At 52.7% G+C, this 19,964-nt stretch overlaps 2 protein-coding genes across 3 annotated transcripts; both read right to left on the bottom strand.

Moving 5' to 3' along the window:
• Positions 1-1,662: 1,662 nt before the first annotated feature.
• On the bottom strand, positions 1,663-7,888 carry LSM2 (LSM2 homolog, U6 small nuclear RNA and mRNA degradation associated). Of its 2 annotated transcripts, none has more exons than XR_016234685.1 (5): positions 7,553-7,888; positions 6,897-6,964; positions 2,411-2,580; positions 2,234-2,293; positions 1,663-2,132 (listed from the first exon to the last, which is right to left on the bottom strand). XR_016234685.1 is itself a non-coding variant. In XM_002714282.5 (5 exons), the coding sequence occupies exons 1-5, from the start codon at positions 7,871-7,873 to the stop codon at positions 2,007-2,009; spliced, it is 606 nt and encodes a 201-aa protein (XP_002714328.4). In that variant the 5' UTR covers positions 7,874-7,888; the 3' UTR covers positions 1,663-2,006. The 2 variants fall into 2 exon arrangements, 1 of the variants encoding a protein (XP_002714328.4); XM_002714282.5 differs by having other exon boundaries at positions 2,411-2,441.
• A 1,773-nt stretch (positions 7,889-9,661) lies between these two features.
• On the bottom strand, positions 9,662-17,188 carry LOC100353534 (heat shock 70 kDa protein 1-like). The gene is made up of 2 exons (XM_008262601.5): positions 16,963-17,188; positions 9,662-11,933 (listed from the first exon to the last, which is right to left on the bottom strand). Exon 2 carries the CDS (start codon positions 11,918-11,920, stop codon positions 9,998-10,000), a length of 1,923 nt encoding a protein of 640 aa, XP_008260823.3. The 5' UTR covers positions 11,921-11,933; positions 16,963-17,188; the 3' UTR covers positions 9,662-9,997.
• Between the last annotated feature and the right edge of the window lie 2,776 nt (positions 17,189-19,964).

Here is a 19,964-nt window from a genome sequence, read left to right as displayed (position 1 = left end):
GCGTGTGCGCGCGCCGCCCCGCGCTGCCCGACCCTGCCCCGGAGGACGCGCCGCGCGCCGCGCTCCCAAGGAACTGCACGGAGCGCGGGGCGCGGGGCGCAGAGCGCGAAGACGCCCCCCAGGAACTGCGCTCCCGTCAGGCGCCGCCGCGGGCACCCCGCGCGGGTCCTCGGGCCGGGCCGCGAGGGCGGCGCCCAGCGGGCAGCGGCGAACCGGCCGCGCAGGGAGCGGCCTGAGCCGGCCGTAAGTACGAAAGGAGCCTCATTTGCACACCGACCAGGGTCACGCTGCAGGGCTTGCGCTGTTTCTTAGCGGGGAAGAGTTCGTGTCTGCATTGCATATTGGAAATCGTCTACTGGACGCTGTTGCACAGTGGCTGTTTCTTAATTCCCAGTCACCACTCCACGGCACAAGCTAAGTCACTTGTTGGTATCTTCGAGATACCCGGAGAAAGTGTGTACTGCATTGGCTGGATTAAAGCAGAAATACGGCGACGTGAAATGCATTTTGGAATCTCACGTTACCAAATTAGTGGAAGGGTGAATTAATGGAAGGGCTGGGGTGGACGCTTGGCCTGGAGGCTAAGACACCACATGGGCACATCCTGCATCCCGTATTGGAGTGTCTGAGTTCAAGTCCAGGTTCTGGTTCAGATTCTAGCTTCCTGCCAGTGTGCACGGTGGCAGGTAGCAAGTAGTCACTGCGACCCACGTGGACCCAGATTTTTTTTTTTTACAGGCAGAGTGGACAGTGAGAGAGACAGAGAGAAAGGTCTTCCTTTGCCGTTGGCTCACCCTCCAGTGGCCGCCGCGGCCGGCGCACCGCGCTGATCCAATGGCAGGAGGCAGGTACTTCTCCTGTTCTCCCATGGGGTGCAGGGCCCAAGCACTCACTCCCGGGCCACAGCAGAGAGCTGGCCTGGAAGAGGGGCAACCGGGACAGAATCCAGCGCCCCGACCAGGACTAGAACCCGGTGTGCCGGCGCCGCAAGGCGGAGGATTAACCTAGTGAGCCGCGGCGCTGGCCAGACCCAGATTTTTTTTAAGATTCATTTATTCGAAGAACAGAGTTAGAGGGAGAAAGATCTTCCATCTGCTGGTTTACTCCCTAAATAGCCGCAATGGCCAGGGTTGAGCAGGTCCAAAGCCAAGACCCAGGAGCTTCTTCCAGGTCTCCCACGTGGATGCAGGGGCCCTTGGGCCTTGGCCATCCTCCCCTACTTTTCCAGGCCATAGCAGGGAGCTGGGACTTGAACCGGCGCCCATATGAGATGGGCAGACTTTTACCCACTAGGCCCCAGCGCTGGCCCTGAGATGGAGTTCTGAGTTCTGGTTTTGCCATGGCTCAGCCCTGGCTTTTGTTCATTTGAGATGGAACCAGTGGACAGGAGATCCTGTCTGTGTCACTCTGCCTTTCAAATAAATAAAAAGAAAAAAAAGAAGGGCAGCACGCAATCTAGTAGTCAGTGCAACATACGCAAAGGGCCAGAGGGTAAACATGAAGCTGGGGCTGGCCCGGCTGAGGTATTAAATGTTTTATCCAAGGAACACAGGCACAGGAAATGCTGGGAGGTCGACTGGCTTGACTGGGAGTGGGCTTGGATGAATTCATCATCCTTCCCATCACCTCAGTATTCTGCTGAAAACACACACGGAACCAGACTCAGCTTTGCATATCTTTTATTCCCGATGCGGGACAGACTCCTTCCATCCCCATAATGAATCCCGGGCTCTCCTGGGAAGACCTGGGAGACTCTCCCGCCATCTCCAGGGAAGGAGCGAGAAAGGCAGGTGCTGGGGACTGGGAAGGTTTTAGTTTCCCAGCCTTCTGTGTTCCCTTCTCAACACAGAAGAGCTGCTCCCCACTATTCCTCTCGTCTACTCATCCCCTTTAAAAAAAAAAAAAAGCCATCATTATAAGAAAAAACACTTCAAGTACGGTGGGGAAGGGTCCGGGCTGGGCCACAGGCTGTGGATCCCCAGTGGAGGGCGGGAAGGGGATCCCCATCACTGCTTCTGCTGCAGGGCTTCCTTCCTGGCTGCATCCTGTAGCAACTGTGTGTCAACCTCGTCTGCTGGTAACTGCACATAGCGCACCACTGAGCCCCGGATGAAGCAGTTCTTCACTGACAGCTAGACAAAGACAGACACATGTGAGAACACCTTTACAACGTCCTCTATCCACCCAGGGCCTCCTGCTTTGGAGGTGCTTCCTCTCCACCAACCCAACTCACCATGTGAGGGTATTTCTCAGGGTCTGTGACACTGATGTCAGTTAGTTTGATGTTGAGATACTAGGAGAGGAAGATGAACCACCATCATTAACCCTGGAGACGAGATGGCACTGTCCAGCCCTTCAGCTCCCCCTCCCCTCTCCCCAGGACCGACTGGGAGCCCTTGCTGTACCTCACCTGATCCACAGAATGGAGGGTTCCACAGATGCTGTCAAGGGCAGAGGGAGGGGAGAACCACGTTAGTTTGTACCCAAATCAATACAGAGGTGACTTCACAGCTGGGATGAGAACATGGTTCAGGGTGGTCAAGGACTTGAGGAAGCCAGAAAAGCGGGCATTCCTAAGCCCTAGAGTAGAAAAGACAGAATCACCAGAGTGCTTGGTTATTTTTGATCCCACATCGTCTCTCCCTAAACCTACCCATTCTTCATGGCTACTACTTGTGAGCTAGATCCCCATTCCACACCTGTCATCTTTACAGGCCTCTCACAAAGGAGATACTACCACCTAGAGGCTCAGAGAAGTTACGGACCTAGGCAAAGTTTAGAACTGCCGTCTACAAACCAAGGTCCTCCTACTTCATGCTTCAACCCAGGCCAGCCTCCCATCTGGCCACCTGGATTTTAATCCTCACCCATGTCTCTGCTAAATCCCAAGTTCATTGGAACACTGATGTGTGGATTACACAAGGGAGGACACAGGATAATGGTCTGTGTGTGTGTGTGTGTGTGTGCGCGCGCTACACTAAAGGCTGCCGATAGGTTTTCTTCCCTCTGAGAATAACTGCTGTTTGGGGCAGGCAGCTAGCCTAGCTGTCATCAGCTAAGATGCCCACGTCCCATAGTGAGGTCCCTGGGCTTAATACCCGCCTCTGGCTCCCAACTCTAGCTTCGTGCTAATGTGGACCCTGGAAGACAGTGGTGATGTCTCAAGTAAATGGGGTCCTATCATCCACGTGGGGGACCTGGATTGAGTTCCCAGGCTGTCACTGACCATTGGGAAGTGAACCAGCAGATGGAAGCTCTCTTTGTAATACATAAAAATTCAAGAAAAAGAACAATTGCTCTTTTATTGCCTTCTCTATTTTTTTAAAATTTGTTTTTTTAAAAAATGATCTTAAGAAATGGCAGTCTTCAAGATGTCCATATCCTGCCAGAAATAACATCAGCATTTCTGTTGTAAAACTGTCTCTGAGGTCCAGTATGAGACCTGCTGTCTCACCACATCCTGGGCTGCTGAAAAACGTGCCAGCACCCCACCATCTGGGAGTGAAACAGCTCCCAGGAATTGCATTCAGCAGTGCCACATCAGGTCTGAGAACAAGCATGAAAGCAAAGCTTTTCTCTCAACCTAATGGACAGGTCCCTTGCTTTGGGGCCTCAGATTATAACACAAGTTAGGCTTGTCATTTGGAAGGCCCAGGAAGGAAAGAAGAAAAATCAAACATGGGTCATCTTACAGAACTGCCTAAGGCTGGTTTTGGTTTCCATACTCGACTCACCATGTGGTCCCAACCCATATGCCATCCATGTCACTGCCAGCGCCATAAATGGGAGCTCTGTCCTCAAAGGCAAGGCCCTGTCCCCACCATTCTCTGCCATGTCTGTGCTTCCCCGAGAAACTTACATAGGAATGTGGAATATGGAAGACACTGTTGAGGAAATCATTTATTGACCCAATCTTTCCAAAAGATAATAGTGTAATAAGTGTTAGCATTTTAAACGTACATTCCATTTTAAGGATTAAAAAAATCAGGATAAAAATGTATAGAGGATGTTCAAGACATTTTTGAAAAAACAAATGACTGGAAATAGCCCAAGTGACCAACAGCAGGGTCGTCATCCCACACAGATGCCACTCGTGGGCAGGTACTTGGCCTGTGGTTAAGACGCCCACATCTCACACCCGAGTGCCCAGGCTTGAGTCCCGGCTCCATTCCTGACTCCAGCTTCCTGCTAATGCACTCTGGGAAGCAGCAGGTGGTGGCTCAGTAACTGGGTCCCTGCCACCCACACAGGAAGCCTGGATTGAGTTCCCAGTTCCCAGCTTTGAAGCCTGGAACAGGCATAGAGGCTATGGGCATCTGAAAAACGTGACCAGGAGATGGAAGATCTGTCTCTCAAAAAAAAAAAAAAAAAAAAAAAAAAAAAGGCTAGACCTCCACCTGCAGTGCCAGCATCCCTTATGGGTACCAGTTCAAGTCCTGGCTGCTCCAATCCAATCCAGCTCCCTGCTAATGCACCTGGAAAAGCAGAAGATGGTCCAAGTGCTTGGGCCTCAGTGCCCAGGTGGGAGACCAAGAAGCTCCCAGCTCCTGGCTTAGGCCTGGCCCAGCCCTGGCCATTGCAGCCATTTGGGGAGTGAATCAGTGGATGGAAGATCTCTCTCTCTCCATCTCTCCACTTGTCTCTGTATCTCTGCCTCTTAAATATAAATAAATAAATCCTTAAAAAAAAAAGCCAGACAGGAATAGACTTCAGTTCTGGCTGTCATTTACTAGTTTTGTAGATGAGAGCAAGTTTCTTAGCCTATGTAAGCTTTGTTTCTTGATGTGTAAAATAGCAACAACAGGATATGTGTGTGCTGGGGGCAGGCGGCATCTGACACCGAGGCTCTGATGCCACTTGGGACAACTGCCTATCAGAGCGCCTGTTCACGCCTCTGCTTCTGATCCAGCTTCCTGTGAATGCACACCCTGGGAGGCAGCAGGTGGTGGCTCAAGCTGGGCTCCTGCCGCCCTTGTGGGAGACCTGGCTTGAGTTTCAAGTTCCTGGTTTGACCTGGCCCACTAAGCCCTGGCTGTTCCAAGTATTTAAGGGGTGAACCAGCAGATGGGAGATCTGTCTCTCTGCCTTTCAAATAAACAAAAATCAGTAAATAATAACAACTTTAAAAACAGGATAGGGGGCTGGCATTATGGGATACTAGGTTAAGCCTCCGCCTGTGGTGCCAGCATCCCATATGGACACCAGTTTGAGTCCTAGCTGCTTCACTTCCAATCCAGCTCCCTGCTAATGGCCTGGGAAAACGGTGGAGGATGGTCCAAGTGCTTGGGTCCCTGCACCAATGTGAGACCCAGAAGCAGCTCCTGGCTGCTGGTTTCAGATCCACCCAGCTCCGGCCATTGTGGCCATTTGGGGAGTGAATCAGCAGATGGAGGAAGATATCTCTCTCTCTCTCTCTCTCTCTCTCCCACAACCCCCACCCCGGTAATTCTGCCTCTCAAATAAACAAATCCTCAAAAATATGTATTTAAAAATAGGGTATATCACACAACAGTGTTATAAGAATTATATGAATTAGCCGGCGCCGCGGCTCACTAGGCTAATCCTCCGCCTAGCGGCGCCGGCACACCAGGTTCTAGTCCTGGTTGGGGCGCCAGATTCTGTCCCGGTTGCCCCTCTTCCAGGCCAGCTCTCTGCTGTGGCCAGGGAGTGCAGTGGAGGATAGCCCAGGTGCTTGGGTCCTGCACCCCATGGGAGACCAGGAAAAGCACCTGGCTCCTGGCTCCTGCCATCGGATGAGCGCGGTGCGCCGGCCGCAGCGCGCCTGCCGCGGCGGCCATTGGAGGGTGAACCAACGGCAAAGGAAGACCTTTCTCTCTGTCTCTCTCTCTCACTGTCCACTCTGCCTGTCAAAAAAAAAAAGAATGAAGATTATTTCATTCAGTGCTTGTGTTAAAAAAGACAAGTGTCTCAAATAAAAAAAAAAGAATTATATGAATTAACAAAGTATTCAGAACAGTGCTTAGTGGATAGGAAGTTTTTTTCTTTCATTAAGCACTTACTATATACCTGGTCTATACTGGGCATTAGGTACACAGTGGCAACATTAAGCATAGTTGTGGCCCTGTTTGAAAAATAAGCCATAGGCTGGTGCCGCGGCTCAACAGGCTCATCCTCCACCTGCAGCGCTGGTACCCAGGGTTCTAGTCCTGGTCAGGGCGCCAGATTCTGTCCCAGCTGCTCCTCTTCCAGTCCAGCTCTCTGCTGTGGCCCAGGAAGGCAGTGGAGGATGGCCCAAGTCCTTGGGCCCTGCACCCGCATGGGAGACCAGGAGAAGCACCTGGCTCCTGCCTTCGATCAGCGCGGTGCGCCAGCCACGGCGGCCATTGGAGGGTGAACCAACAGAAAAGGAAGACCTTTCTCTCTGTCTCTCTCTCTCACTGTCCACTCTGCCTGTCAAAAAAATAAAAAATAATAATAAAAAAGAAAAATAAGCTACAGGCAGAAAACACATTTCTATTAAACCACAATTCGAGAAGCACCCACTAGGAACAAAATAGAGACTAGGATGGAGGGGTTTCTCGGTCGGTACCAGGAAGTGTCTCTTCAAGGATACAGCATTTAATCTAGGACCTGAAAGATGATCAGCAGCCCCTGCTATAAGGGGGCCAGAGATGTAAAACAAGGTGAGACAAAAGGGACTGTATTCATCTGTTCTTCAATCTTGACACTAACAAAAGGTAGATCATGCCACCTACGCTATTCAGAATAGCTTCCATCTCAACACATTTCATTCACATGACACAGGTGTGTGACACACACAGCTCACCTTCCCAGCTAATCTGTATTCTGTCTCTCTCTCACCATGTCCAGCCTCCAAACACTAGTTCAAACTGAAGAGGCCCCAGGGCGCGGGCACACCCACCCCAGACACCTACCTCAAATCATTCTTGAGTTCCACGACCACATCCTTGCCCACAAGGGACTTGAAGAAGGAGTAGAAGAGCTATTGGGCAAGAGGGGGAAAACCATCACGTGGGAAGGGACTCCGGTGGGGAGCGGTATCCCAGGCCAGTATGAGCAAATTCTGGCATTGGGATGCCCCGTCCCTAAGTTCCCAAAACTTCACAACACATACTCACTTTACAGAGGCCAAGGGCTGGAGCACAGACGACTCGACTCCGCACGCTCCACTGGGCCCCTCGCGTAAAGTCCCAGAGACCTGCCCTGCACCCGTTACCACGCCCGGCCACCTCTCCCCGGGTCGCGGTCCTCGCCTCCCGCAGAAGGCAGATTATCCCACCCGCGGCCCCCGAAGCCCGGTCTGCGGCAGGGAAATGCTCCCAGGGATCCAGTTTTTCCCTGTCCCGCAGTCCCCGCCGACCGTCTCTGGGAGTTGCTGAGGGTTCTCCTCCTGCGGCGGAGAAACCCACTCGCTCTCCGAACGCGAGGCGCAGGAACTAAGGATGGAGGGAAAAGCCTCGGACCAAACTCCAGCCCAGCGGCGCCGAGCTCGGACCTCCCTCTACGTCCTAAAAGGCCCACAAGGCCCGGGTCCCCCGAGGGCGCCCACTTGTGACGTCACGGTACCCACCATGGTGCTGGCGCCGAGGGCCGCCGACCAACCTAGGCAGGAGCGGGCCGGGTGCCGCGGGCCGGAGGCCGGGCGGGAACCGGAACACGAGCCCGCGCGTGGGGCGGGGCGCGGTCGCGCAGGCGCGCGGAGAGCTCCGGGGACGCAAGGGGAGCGCGCAAAGGGCTCGTGGCTCCGGGAGAGCCGGTGAGCGGGAGCGCGGGAGGCCGCCGGGAAAGGGGCGGGGCTTCTGCCGTCCCACTTCCTCCGGGGGCGGACGGCTCCTACTGCGCAGGCGTGGGCCGGAGTGGCGGCCAGCGGGGTCGGAGATGCTGGGCCCATGGCGTGGCAACGGTTTTTGTGTTTTTAACTCCGACGGCTATCCGGAACGTAATTTGTTCATATCCTACACATACTTCTTATTGAGGACTGTTGGGGAGTTTGTGAAAATTCATTATAATTTGTGCATTTTTCTATGTTGCACTTTGATAAGTTAAATAGTGAGTTCCTGAGGTCAGGGGTAGCCTGAACATGGATCTTGATGTCATAAAAGGTTCCCAATAGACTTTTTCCTCGAAGACCGAACCTCAGTCTCCACATGTCTTACATACTGTTGATTGGGCCTATCCAGTAAAAACTGAATACAGCTAAACAGACTGTGGCTCGGGATGGAGATGACCCATTCCCACGGCGTCGTGGTGCGGCCGGTCGCTGCTTGTGTATCAGCAGGCTTCCTGGAGTCCTGGCTGCTCCACCTCCAATCCAGCTCCCCACTAACGTGCCTGGGAAGGCATCAGATCATGGCCCAAGTGCTTGGGGCTCTGACCCCAGTGGGGTTCCAGAGCCCTGGTTTCTGTTGTTACCATCTGGGGAGTAAATCGGCAGATGGAAGCTCTCTTTCTCTCACTCTACCATTCAAATAAAATAAATAAATAAATATTTTTGAAAAATCCCATTTTAATATTTCAATTCTAAATGTTACCATTCAAACACAGAGACACAAAGGCACATTTAACATGTCTCCCATACTCATGGTCCCCAGGTATTTATAAACATGCAGTATTATGACATAATACGTGGAAATTTTTTTTTCACAGAGTTAAGACTATAAATCCTTCATGTTTCATCTCACATATTAAAAGTACCCATTTGTCAGGGGTTTGTTGAAATATTTTCTGGATGCAAAAATGGACTCAGAATGCACAGAGCTCCTGGACCCCCACCTATATATAGGTAACACCTATAAGTAGCATCAGAATATTAAGCAGGCTAGGTTTTGCCCCTGAATTTTAAACACCTAAACCTGCCCAAAACTGGTTCTAAGCAGCAAGTATAGTTTGCAACCACTTCATCTGGGTTAAAGATGCCTGAGGGTCAAAAATTATTATAGGGCATCATTGAAGTTGATCTACCACTTGGGGTGCAGACATCTCATATCAGAGTTTCCTGGTTTGAGTCCCAGCTGCTTTGCTTCCAATCCAGCTTCCTGCTGGTGCACACCTTGCTATGGCTGAAATTCTTGGGTCCCCATTACCCATGAGGGAGACCTGGATGGAGTTCCAGGATCCCAGCTAACAGCTGGCCCAGCCATGCTGTTGTGGGCATTTGGAGGAGGGAATTAGCAGATAAAAGATCCATCTTCCTGTCACTCTGCCTTTCAAATGAATAAATAAATATTTTTAAAAAAAATTACATATTGAAGCCAATGCTATGGTGTAGTGGGTAAAGCTGCCACCTGCAGTGTTGGCATCCCATACGGGTGCTGGTTCGAGTCTTGGCTGCTCCACTTCCAATCCAGATCTCTGCTATGGCCCAGGAAAATAGAAGATGGCCCATGTCCTTGGGCCCCTGCACTGATGTGGGAGACCTGGAAGAAGCTCCTGGCTCCTGGCTTCAGATCAGCCCAGTTCTGACCATTGCAGTCACTTGAGGAATGAACCAGTGGATGAAAGACCTCTCTTTTTCTCTGCCTCTGCCTCTCTGTAACTTTGCCTTTCAAATAAATACATATATCTTTTTTTAAATTACATGTTTTAACTAATAAGCTCATGGAAATGCAAATTATTTGCCCGTACCAGTTTAATCACTCACAATCAGAGAACACATACTCCCACCATGAACTCTTTCTCCTTACTTTCCAAGGTACACTCATAGCTTAATTTACTGCATGACAAATAACCATCCACACAGGAAAAAGAAAGTCAGGGTGGCCAGAAATAAATAACAGACATCTAAAATTCATTAAATGGTTCAAAGAGGGGCCTGGTTTTCCTAAGAGTCCATTCCAGAGTCAGAAAACAGAAGATTGGAGTGTGAAAGGATGGTATATGAGACTCCTCCGTCAGAGTCCCAAAGAGGTGGTAACTTGATTTCAGGTCCAATTTAAAAAAATCACAACAATGTTTGAAGATGAGGGGAAGAAAATTCACCAAGAGGCACCCTAGAACCATCCAGTTTCAGAAAAGATTAATCCACTTCTTCAATGGTGGGGCCTGTAGCAGGCCTTCCAGCATACCCCGGTGTACAGGAAGGCCCAGTGCAGCCTCCTTGGTAGAGTTTTGTGATGATGGGGTTACACACCTGCTCCAATTCCTTTCTCTTATGATCAAACTCTTCTTTCTCAGCCAGTTGATTGGCCTCCAGCCATGCAAGGACCTGATTGCATTTATCCAATATTTTCTTTTTATCAGCCTCACTAATCTTGCCCTTCAAGCTTTCATCACTCACGGCGCTCTTCATGTTGAAGGCGTAGGACTCCAGCGCGTTCTTGGCAGCGATCTTCTCCCTCTGCCTCTCGTCCTCGGCCTTGTACTTCTCAGCCTCCTGCACCATGCGCTCGATCTGCTCCTTGCTCAGGCGGCCCTTGTCGTTGGTGATGGTGATCTTGTTGGCCTTGCCCGTGCTCTTGTCCATGGCCGTGACATTGAGAATACCGTTGGCATCAATGTCAAAGGTCACCTCGATTTGAGGAACTCCTCTGGGGGCTGGAGGGATGCCGGTCAGCTCGAAGCGTCCCAGCAGGTTGTTGTCGCGCGTCATGGCCCGCTCGCCCTCGTACACCTGGATCAGCACGCCGGGCTGGTTGTCCGAGTACGTGGTGAACACCTGCGTCTGCTTGGTGGGGATGGTGGAGTTGCGCTTGATCAGGACGGTCATCACGCCGCCCGCCGTCTCCAGTCCCAGCGACAGTGGCGCCACGTCCAATAAAAGCAGGTCCTGTACCTTTTCAGACTTGTCACCCATCAGGATGGCCGCCTGCACCGCCGCCCCGTAGGCCACCGCCTCGTCCGGGTTGATGCTCTTGTTGAGGTCGCGGCCATTAAAGTAGTCCTGAAGCAGTCTCTGCACCTTAGGGATGCGCGTGGAGCCCCCAACTAAAACAATGTCATGGATTTTGGCCTTATCCATCTTGGCATCTCGAAGAGCTTTCTCCACGGGCTCCAGGGTACCCCTAAACAAGTCTGCACACAACTCCTCGAACCGCGCCCTGGTGATGGACGTGTAGAAGTCGATGCCCTCATAAAGTGAATCGATCTCCAGGTTGGCCTGCGTGCTGGACGACAGGGTCCTCTTGGCGCGCTCGCACGCCGTGCGCAGCCGCCGCACCGCGCGCTTGTTCTGGCTGATGTCTTTCTTGTGCTTCCTTTTGAACTCCTCCACGAAGTGGCCCACCAGCCGGTTGTCGAAGTCCTCGCCGCCCAGGTGCGTGTCGCCCGCCGTGGCCTTCACCTCGAAGATGCCGTCGTCGATCGTCAGCACCGACACGTCGAACGTGCCCCCGCCCAGGTCGAAGATGAGCACGTGGCGCTCGCCCTGACCCGCTTTGTCTAAACCATAGGCAATGGCAGCAGCTGTGGGTTCATTGATGATTCTTAGCACGTTGAGCCCCGCAATCACACCTGCGTCCTTGGTGGCTTGCCGTTGAGAGTCGTTGAAATAGGCCGGCACCGTGATCACAGCATTGGTGACAGGGTGGCCCAGAAAAGCCTCGGCAGTCTCCTTCATCTTAGTCAGCACCATCGAGGAGATTTCCTCCGGGTAGAACGCTTTCTGTTCCCCTTTATAGGAAACCAGCACCTTGGGTTTGCCCCCTTCATTGATCACTTGAAAAGGCCAAAGCTTCATATCTGATTGCACAACAGGATCATTAAATTTCCTGCCAATTAGGCGTTTGGCGTCGAACACCGTGTTCTGGGGATTCATGGCCACCTGGTTCTTGGCCGCGTCGCCGATCAGCCGCTCCGTGTCGGTGAAGGCCACGTAGCTGGGCGTCGTGCGGTTGCCCTGGTCGTTGGCGATGATCTCCACCTTGCCGTGCTGGAACACGCCCACGCACGAGTACGTCGTGCCCAGGTCGATGCCTATGGCCATTCCCTTGGCAGTAGTCATGGTTTTCCGAGCCCTGTGGGAGTAAAAACGAGATACTGTTTTAGCAGAGTACTCCCTACATTTTTAAAATGAATTTTAGTTATTTATTTGTTTGAAAGGCTGAGAGACAGGCAGAGAGAGATTTTCCATCTCTCTGAAATGCCCAGGAGAGCCCTGATTGGGCCAGGCCCGAATCAGGAGCCCAGAGCTTCAGCCAGGTCTCCCACGTGGGTGGCAAGGAGGCGAGTGCTTGAACCATCACCTGCTACTCCCAGGATGCACGTTAGGAGGAAGCTGAGCCGGGAGCGGAGCCGGGCGTGAAACGCAGGCACTCTGATACGGGGTGCGGGCAGCCCGAGCGTCTCAATGCTGAGCCGAGCGCCCACTATCATCTTAGCCATTTTAAGTACAAAGCTCAATCACAGTGGTGTCCAATTTATCTCCAGAACTTTCTTCATCTTGCAAAACTGAAACTTTATATCCTTTAAACACCAGCTCCCGACCTGTCCCTGGAAACCACCATTCCTCTGTCTCTATGAATGTGACTGCTCTTAGTACCTCTTATAAATGGAATTATACATATTTGTTCTCTTGTGACCTAGCTTAATTTCACTCAGTATAACATTCTCAAGTTTCATCCAGGTTTTAGAATGTGTCATAATATCCTTTTTAAAAGATTTATCTGGGGCTGGCACTGTGGCATAGTGGGTAAAGCCGTTGCCTGCAGTGCCAGCATCCCATATGGGTGCCGGTTCGAAACCCGGCTGCTCCACTTCCGATACAGCTCTCTGCTATGGCCTGGGAAGGCAGTAGAAGATGGCCCAAGTCCTTGGTCCTCTGTACCCATGTGGGAGACCCGGAAGAAGCTCCTGGCTTCAGATTTGCGCAGCTCTGGCCGTTGTGGCCATCTGGGGAGTGAACCAACGGATGGAAGATCTCTCTTTCTCTCTGCCTCTCCTTCTCTCTCTGTGTAACTCTGACTTTCAAGTAAATAAATTAAAAAAAGATTTATCTGTTTATTTGAAAGGTAGAGAGAAAGAGAGATCTTCCATCCTCTGATTCACTCCCGAAATGCACACAACAGCCAAGGACTGGCCAAACTGTAGCCAGAAGCTGGGAACCCCATCTGGGTTTCCCACATGGGTAGCAGGAGCCCAAGTACCTGGGTGACGATGTGCTGCTTTCCCAGGTGAATTAGCAAAAAGTCGGATCAGAGGCAGGTGGCTGAGTGTTGAACTGGCACCCTTACATGGGTGTGGGCACCCACCCCCTCCCCGATGCTTAATCAGCTGAGCAACAATGCCCACCCCACAGCTTCTTCTTAAGGCTAAACAATATTTAGTATATTTATATACATTCTGCTTATTCATCCCTGAATGGAAACCTGGGTGGCTTCCACCCTTTTGGCTACTGTGAGCAGTACTGCTAAGAACAGGGTTATACAGATGGAGAATCTGGATTTCACAACAGAACCCCAAGCGAGTGGGAGGGAAGTGGGTGCCATATTGTATTCAATTTCTCATGGAGCCCGATTCAGTGACCCTGCTCCTGTGTCTGCGATATATTTTTTTGTGGAACCCTATCCTCCTGCTGAACTAAGATTATTTTACATTCTGATCTCCTCGAGACTAACCTCCACACTAGGGTCCCGCTGCCTTCTTCAGTTCCTGGTATTCATAGGGAGAAAATTCAGGCCAGTCTGCAGATGGCAGCTGTTATCCAAGCAAACCTTTCCAAGTGTTCTCCAAAAAGGTGAGGCACTATAGGCAGTTTCTCTATCTTCTTCTGGAATAAAAGCCCTGTAGTTTTCCAGAGCCAATAACAAATCAAGAAATGGTTGAAAGCATAGTTGTGGCACAGCAGGTGAAGGTGTCACTTGGGATGCCCACTTCCCATATAGGAGTGATGGTTAGTGTTCAGGCTACCTGGCTTCTTGATCCATTGCCCTGTTGATGCTCCTAAGAAGCAGCCTATGATGGCTTAAATACTCACACACACACACACACACACACACAGATTTATTTTGGAGCCGGCGCTGTGGTGCAGTGGGTTAACGCCCTGGACTGAAGTGCCAGCATCCCATATGGACGCTGGTTTGAGACCCGGCTGCTCCACTTCCAAACCAGCTCTCTGCCATGGCCTGGGAAAGCAGTAGAAGATGGCCCAAGTCCTTGGGCCCCTGCACCCGCTTGAGAGACCTGGAAGAATTTCCTGGCTCCTGGCTTTGGATCGGCACAGCTCCGGCCGTTGTGGCCAATTGGGGAGTGAACCATTGGATGGAAGACCTCTCTCTCTCTCTTTCTCTCTCTCTGTAACTCTGACTTTCAAATAAATAAATAAATCTTTTTTAAAAAAGCTTTATTTTTATTTATTTCAAAAATAGATTTACAGAGAGAGAGATCAGTCTTCTGTCTGCTGATTCACTCTCCAAATGGTCACAATGGTCAGGGCTGGTCTAGGCCTAAGTCCTTGGGCCACTGTTTTCCCAAGCACAACAGCAGGTAACTAGATCGGAAGTGGAGCAGCTGAGCTTTGAACGAGCACTCATATGGGATATTGGTGTTGGAGGCCATAGCTTGACCTGCTACACCACAACACTGGCACCTGGCTCAAGTATTTGAGTTCCTGCCACCCATGTAGGAGACCTAGATGGAGTTCCTGGCTCCTGGTTTCAGCCTGGGCCTGTCTGTTTTACCCACATGGGAAATGAACCAGTGGATGGAACCTCTCTCTCTCTCTCAAATAAATAAATAAATAAATATTTTTTGGAAGAGTTAGACAGTGAGAGAGAGAGAGAGAGAGACAGAGAGAAAGTTCTTCCTTCCATTGGTTCACCCCCCCAAATGGCAGCTACGGCTGGAGCTATGCCGATCCAAAGCCAGGAGCCGGGTGCTTCCTCCTGGTCTCCCATGAAGTTGCAGGGGCCCAAGCACTTGGGCCATCCTCATTGCCTTCTCGGGTCACAGCAGGCTGCACTAGAAGAGGAGCAAGAGGGACTAGAACCCAACACCCATATGGGATACTGGTGCTGCAAGTGGAGGATTAACCAAGTGAGACACGGCGCCAGACCCCATAAATATTCTTTTTAAAGATTTATTTATTGCCGGCGCCGCGGCTCAATAGGCTAATCCTCTACCTGCGGCACTGGCATCCCAGGTTCTAGTCCTGGTCAGGACGCCAGATTCTGTCCCCGTCGCTCCTCTTCCAGTCCAGCTCTCTGTTGTGGCCCGGGAGTGCAGTGGAGGATGGCCCAAGTCCTTGGGCCCTGCACCCACATGGGAGACCAGGAGAAGCACCTGGCTCTTGGCTTCGGATCAGCGCGGTGTGCCGGTCGCAGCGCGCCAGCCATGGCGGCCATTGGAGGGTGAACCAACGGTAAAAGGAAAACCTTTCTCTCTCTCTCTCTCTCTCTCTCTCACTGTCCACTTTGCCTGTAAAAAAAAAAAGAGAGAGAGAGAGAGATTTATTTATTTACTTGAAAGTCAGAGTTACACAGAGAAGAAAAGGAAATGCAGAGAGAGAGAGGGGTTTTCCATCCGCTGGTTCACTCCCCAGATGGCTGCAATGGCTGGAGCTGTGCCAATCCAAAGCAAGGAACCAGGAGTTTCATCTGGGTCTCCCACATGGTTCAGGGGCCCAAGGACTTGGGCCATCTTCTACTGCTATCCCAGTCCACAGCAGAGAGCTGGATCGGCAGAGGAGCAGCCAGGACTAGAACTGGTGCCCATATGGGATGCCGGTGCTCAGGCCAAGGCTTTAACCCTGTTGCACCACAGTGCCGGCCCCAAATAAATAAATCTTTTTAAATAAAAAGTAAGAGGGGGTGCTGGCGCTGTGGCATATAGGGTAAAGCTTTGGTTTCAATGCCAGCATCCCATATGGGCACTGGTTCAAGTCCCAGCTGCTCCACTACTGCTCTCTGCTATGGCCTGGGAAAGCGGTAGAAGATGGCCCAGGTGCTTGGGCCCCTGCACCTTCGTGGGAGACCCAGAAGAATCTCCTGACACCTAGTTTCAGATTGGTCAAGCTCCAGCCATTGTAGCCATTTGGGGAGTGAACCAGTGGATGGAAGACTTCTCTTTCTCTCCCTCCCCCCCTCCCTTCCCTCCCTCTCTCTCTGCCTCTGCCTCTCTGTAACTCTGCCTTTCAAATAAATAAATACATCTTTAAAAAAAAAAAAAACAGGAGGGGAAGTTAGGATCTTCCCATGTCCTCTCCTGGTTTCTTGCAGCTCCGAGTCACCCTGGAGTTCTTTACAGGGACCCTCGTAGGAGTGTGCATTGTGGCTCAGCTGGATAAGGTAGCACTTGGGGCCCCCACATTCCATTTCAGAAAGCTCATTGGAGTTCTAGCTCCTTGGCTTCAGATCCAGCTTCCTGCTAATGCACCTGGAAAGCCAGGGAATGATGGCCCAAGAGCTTGGGTTCCTGTCACCCATGGAGGAGATTGTGTGGAGCTTCTGGCTACCTGCCTGCATTTTGGGAGCGAACCAGAGGATGCAAGTGCTCTCGCTTGCTCGCTCTATCTCCCTCTGTCCCTCTCTCTGTCACTTTGCCTTTCAAATAAAATTAATATTTTTTTCCCCAAAAACAACCTCCAGGGGCTGGAGTTGTGGTGTAGAGGGTTAAGGTGTTGCCAGAGAAGCTGGGTGCTGGTTCACGTCCTGACTGCTCCACTTATGATCCAGCTCCCTGCTAATGCTCTTGGGAAAGCAGCGGAGGATGGCCCAAGTCCTAGGGCCCCTGTATGCATGTGGGAGACCTGACGGAAACTCCTGGCGTCAGACCGGCCCAGCCCCAAGTGTTGCAGCCATTTTGGAAGTGAACCAGAAGAGAGATCTCTTTCTCTTTCTCTGTCTCTCCATCTCTCTTTGTAATTCTGCCTTTCAAATACATAAACACATCTTTTTTAAAAATAAAAAAGGACCTTCATTCCCTGATTGGCAACACCCCCACACCTCAGACTTAAACCCAAATAACAAAATTGTCATTAATTTTTCCAACAAGGACTTAACTAAACCTTAACCATTCCCATCCTATTCCAATCAGCCCTTCCCGGCTCACCGAGTGTCTCTCCGTCTTCGATCCAGTTTGAAAATTTCAAGTTATGGAGCCCCTGTGAGTGGTGGCTCCCAAAACATCCAAACTGCTCAGGTGGCGTCCCCCCACCCCCCACCCCGCCCGGCTCTACAGCTTTTGAGCCAGATCCAGTCAAGTTACACTGACTCCAAAATGGCCATGAGGTCAAAGGCAGCGCCCCCATTGTAACGTGAATAGAGGAGGCTGCCTCAGCACGCCGGCCTAAACCCCGCCTCAGGGCGTCATCACACACACCCCCACCCGCCACCGGCCGCCGGCCTCCTCCGGACGGCGCCCTCGCCCGCCCCCAGCGCCTGTGTTACAGGCCCAGCCACGCTACTGTGCGCTTCGCAGGGAGAGGCTGGCGGGAGACAGAGTCCACAACCGCTGTCCCACGCCTCCCCTTCCCCTAAGGGCTCCTGTGGAATCCGGTGTGGCGTCCCAGGGGCCGCCCCGTGGTCTCTGGTTTCTGGGAACCCGACTGATGCGAGGCGGAACCCCCTGGAATAGTAGCGTGGCCACCCGGCTCGGGGATTGGCTAAGACGACCCACGGCGCGCAGGAACCACAGATGAACACGACACACGGAACCCGTGAACTAGAGCTTCGGTCAAGAGCCAATGCCCAGTCTCCGGGGAGAGCAACCTGGGGCGCGACTCCCACAGCCTCCGGAATGCAGGAGGCTACTGTAGTAAATCAGTTGTATAGGGCGCAGAATATTGCTTTATTAGTAACGAATATGCTTCCAAGACGTTGCTGGTCACCCTCAGAAAGATGGAGAAAACGATACCGGAACAACACGACATTTACTTTCTTAAAAGTGAGAGAAGTGGCAAGGAGCAGGGCTTGGGGCTCAAAGTCAAGCTGGGGCTGGGTCGGTGAGGAGCCGGGATTGGGGTCACCCCTCCAGATGGTCTCTGCGCCTGTCCCCGGGGTGCCCCCTGGGTGTCCCCGGGGGATCCCGTGCAGCTCGGCCCCTCACCTTCTCCTAGCACCGCTACACAAACGGACATTTCCTGAAGCGGGGCGCAGTGGGGGCAGGGGGGGAATCCTCGCCCCACGCGGCCCGCCCACCCGTGTCCGCCAGGGAGAGGGCACCGCGGGGGAGCAGGGGGGCAGGTGCACAGGTGGCTTCCGGGCAGCACGGGATGCAGAGCCGCTCCCTGCCACAGGTCCACAGGGGGCCCAGGGCCTGGAGGGGGCGGGGAGGCGGCGGCCCGCGGAAGGCGCGCGGGCTCCAGGTCACCGCTCCCATCCAGTAGGGTGCGCGCTCGCTAAGGGCGCGGCGCGGGGGGGAAGGCGGGGCTTCCCTCCTCGCGCCCCGCCACCCGCCTCATAGGGCTCAGGAGCCCCAAAGCGGCCCGCTTTCTGGGGTCCGAGTCCTTCCTGAAATCTGTTTGCAAAACCCTTGGGAAATGCTCTCAGCTCCGAGGTCGGCCCAGCCTCCTGGCCCGGCCCCTGTGTCCCAGTTGCTCAGGCTCGGGCTGCTTTGCCCTATTGTTGGCTGTGCCAGGAATCCTCTGGTCAGGCGGGAGGGACAGTCCTGTCGTTATAATTAGAACACTCCTCAACAAACAAGGACTCCACCCCAGGCACCAACCCCAACCCCAACCCCACCCCTGCCCTGGGATATCAGGCTGAGTCAGGACTCAACATTTAGCATCCAGAAGGTTCTGTGAACCACGTCCCAGCCTTGCCAAGGCCTGGGGCTGTGCCTGGTTTCTCCCGATTCTGACTGCCAGCCTGTTCTGTAGGGAGGTGGGGGCTGGGCTAGGAGAAGCTGGAAGGGGAGGGGGAGCGGGGAGGGGCACATACCCTGGGTGCTGAGGATGCTCCCCTGGCCTGGCCTTTACCCCCCCCCCCCTTCCTCTGTGTCCATTTGTTTGCCTCCTCTTATTTATTCATTCTTAAAGATTTACTGATTTACAAAGAAAGTAGGAAAGACAGCGGCAGAGAGAGAACTTTCAACCACTGTTTGCTCCCCAAATGGCTGCAGTGTCCACAGCTGGGCCAGGCCTTGGCCAGGTGGAAGCCAGGAGCCTGGAGCTTCATCCAAGTCTCCCATGGGGGTGGCAGGGCCCAGGTACTTATTTTTAATCTTTTTTATTAGGCAGTTTTAGAGTGAAGAGAGAAAGAGATCTTCAGTCAGCTGGTTCTCCCCCCAAAAGACTGCAATGGCAGGACTGGGCCAGGTCAAAGTCAGGAGCCAGGAATTTCTTCCAGGTCTCCCCTGTGGGTGGCAGGACCCAGGCACTTGGGCCATCTTCCACTGCTTTCCCAGGTGTGTTAGCCGAGGGCTGGGTCAGAAGTAGAGCAGTTGAGACTTGAACCAGTGTCCGTACGGGATGCTTGCCCTGCAGGCGTCAGCTTAACCTGCTGTGCCCCATATCAGCTTCTGGGCTGTTTTCTGCTGCCTTCCGAGATGCATTGGCAGGGCGCTGGCTCAGACGCAGACCAGCCAGGACTGCAGTGTTGCTCATGTGAGATGCTGGCATTACAGGTGGCTGAGCCACAACCCCAGCCCCTGTTTTCCTCCTTTTAGAGAATGAAACAATCAGGTTAGGGAGCCTGTGAAACAGTGCCAGGACACGTAGGTCCCCTCACTGATGCTGTACTTACCTGTCATCCGGGTGACCCTGATCAAGCCTCAGAACCTCTCTCTCTCTCTCTTTCTTTTTCTTTCTTTCTTTTTTTTTTTTTTTTTTTTTTTTTTTACAGGCAGAATGGACAGTGAGAGAGAGAGACAGAGAGAAAGGTCTTCCTTTGCCATTGGTTCACCCTCCAATGGCTGCTGCGGCCGGCACACTGCGCTGATCCCAAGGCAGGAGCCAGGTGCTGCTCCTGGTCTCCCATGCGGGTGCAGGGCCCAAGGACTTGGGCCATCCTCCACTGCCTTCCCGGGCCACAGCAGAGAGCTGGCCTGGAAGAGGAGCAACTGGGACAGAATCCGGCGCCCTGACTGGGACTAGAACCCAGTGTGCCGGCGCC

Source organism: Oryctolagus cuniculus, chromosome 5, assembly GCF_051225735.1.
Source record: "Oryctolagus cuniculus isolate XC-2025 breed Fujian yellow rabbit chromosome 5, ASM5122573v1, whole genome shotgun sequence".
Taxonomy (NCBI): Eukaryota; Metazoa; Chordata; class Mammalia; order Lagomorpha; family Leporidae; genus Oryctolagus; species Oryctolagus cuniculus.
This window is presented reverse-complemented; position numbering and strand designations above follow the sequence as displayed.

Coding starts and splice junctions, on each gene's coding strand:
- LSM2 (XM_002714282.5), bottom strand. CDS start 7,873: ATGGGCCCAGCATCTCCGACCCCGCTGGCCGCCACTCCGGCCCACGCC. Junction 2,442..6,896: donor GAACTCAAGAATGATTTGAG/GTAGGTGTCTGG, acceptor TGCCCTTGACAG/CATCTGTGGAACCCTCCATT. Junction 2,133..2,233: donor CTGAGAAATACCCTCACATG/GTGAGTTGGGTT, acceptor GTCTTTGTCTAG/CTGTCAGTGAAGAACTGCTT.
- LOC100353534 (XM_008262601.5), bottom strand. CDS start 11,920: ATGACTACTGCCAAGGGAATGGCCATAGGCATCGACCTGGGCACGACG.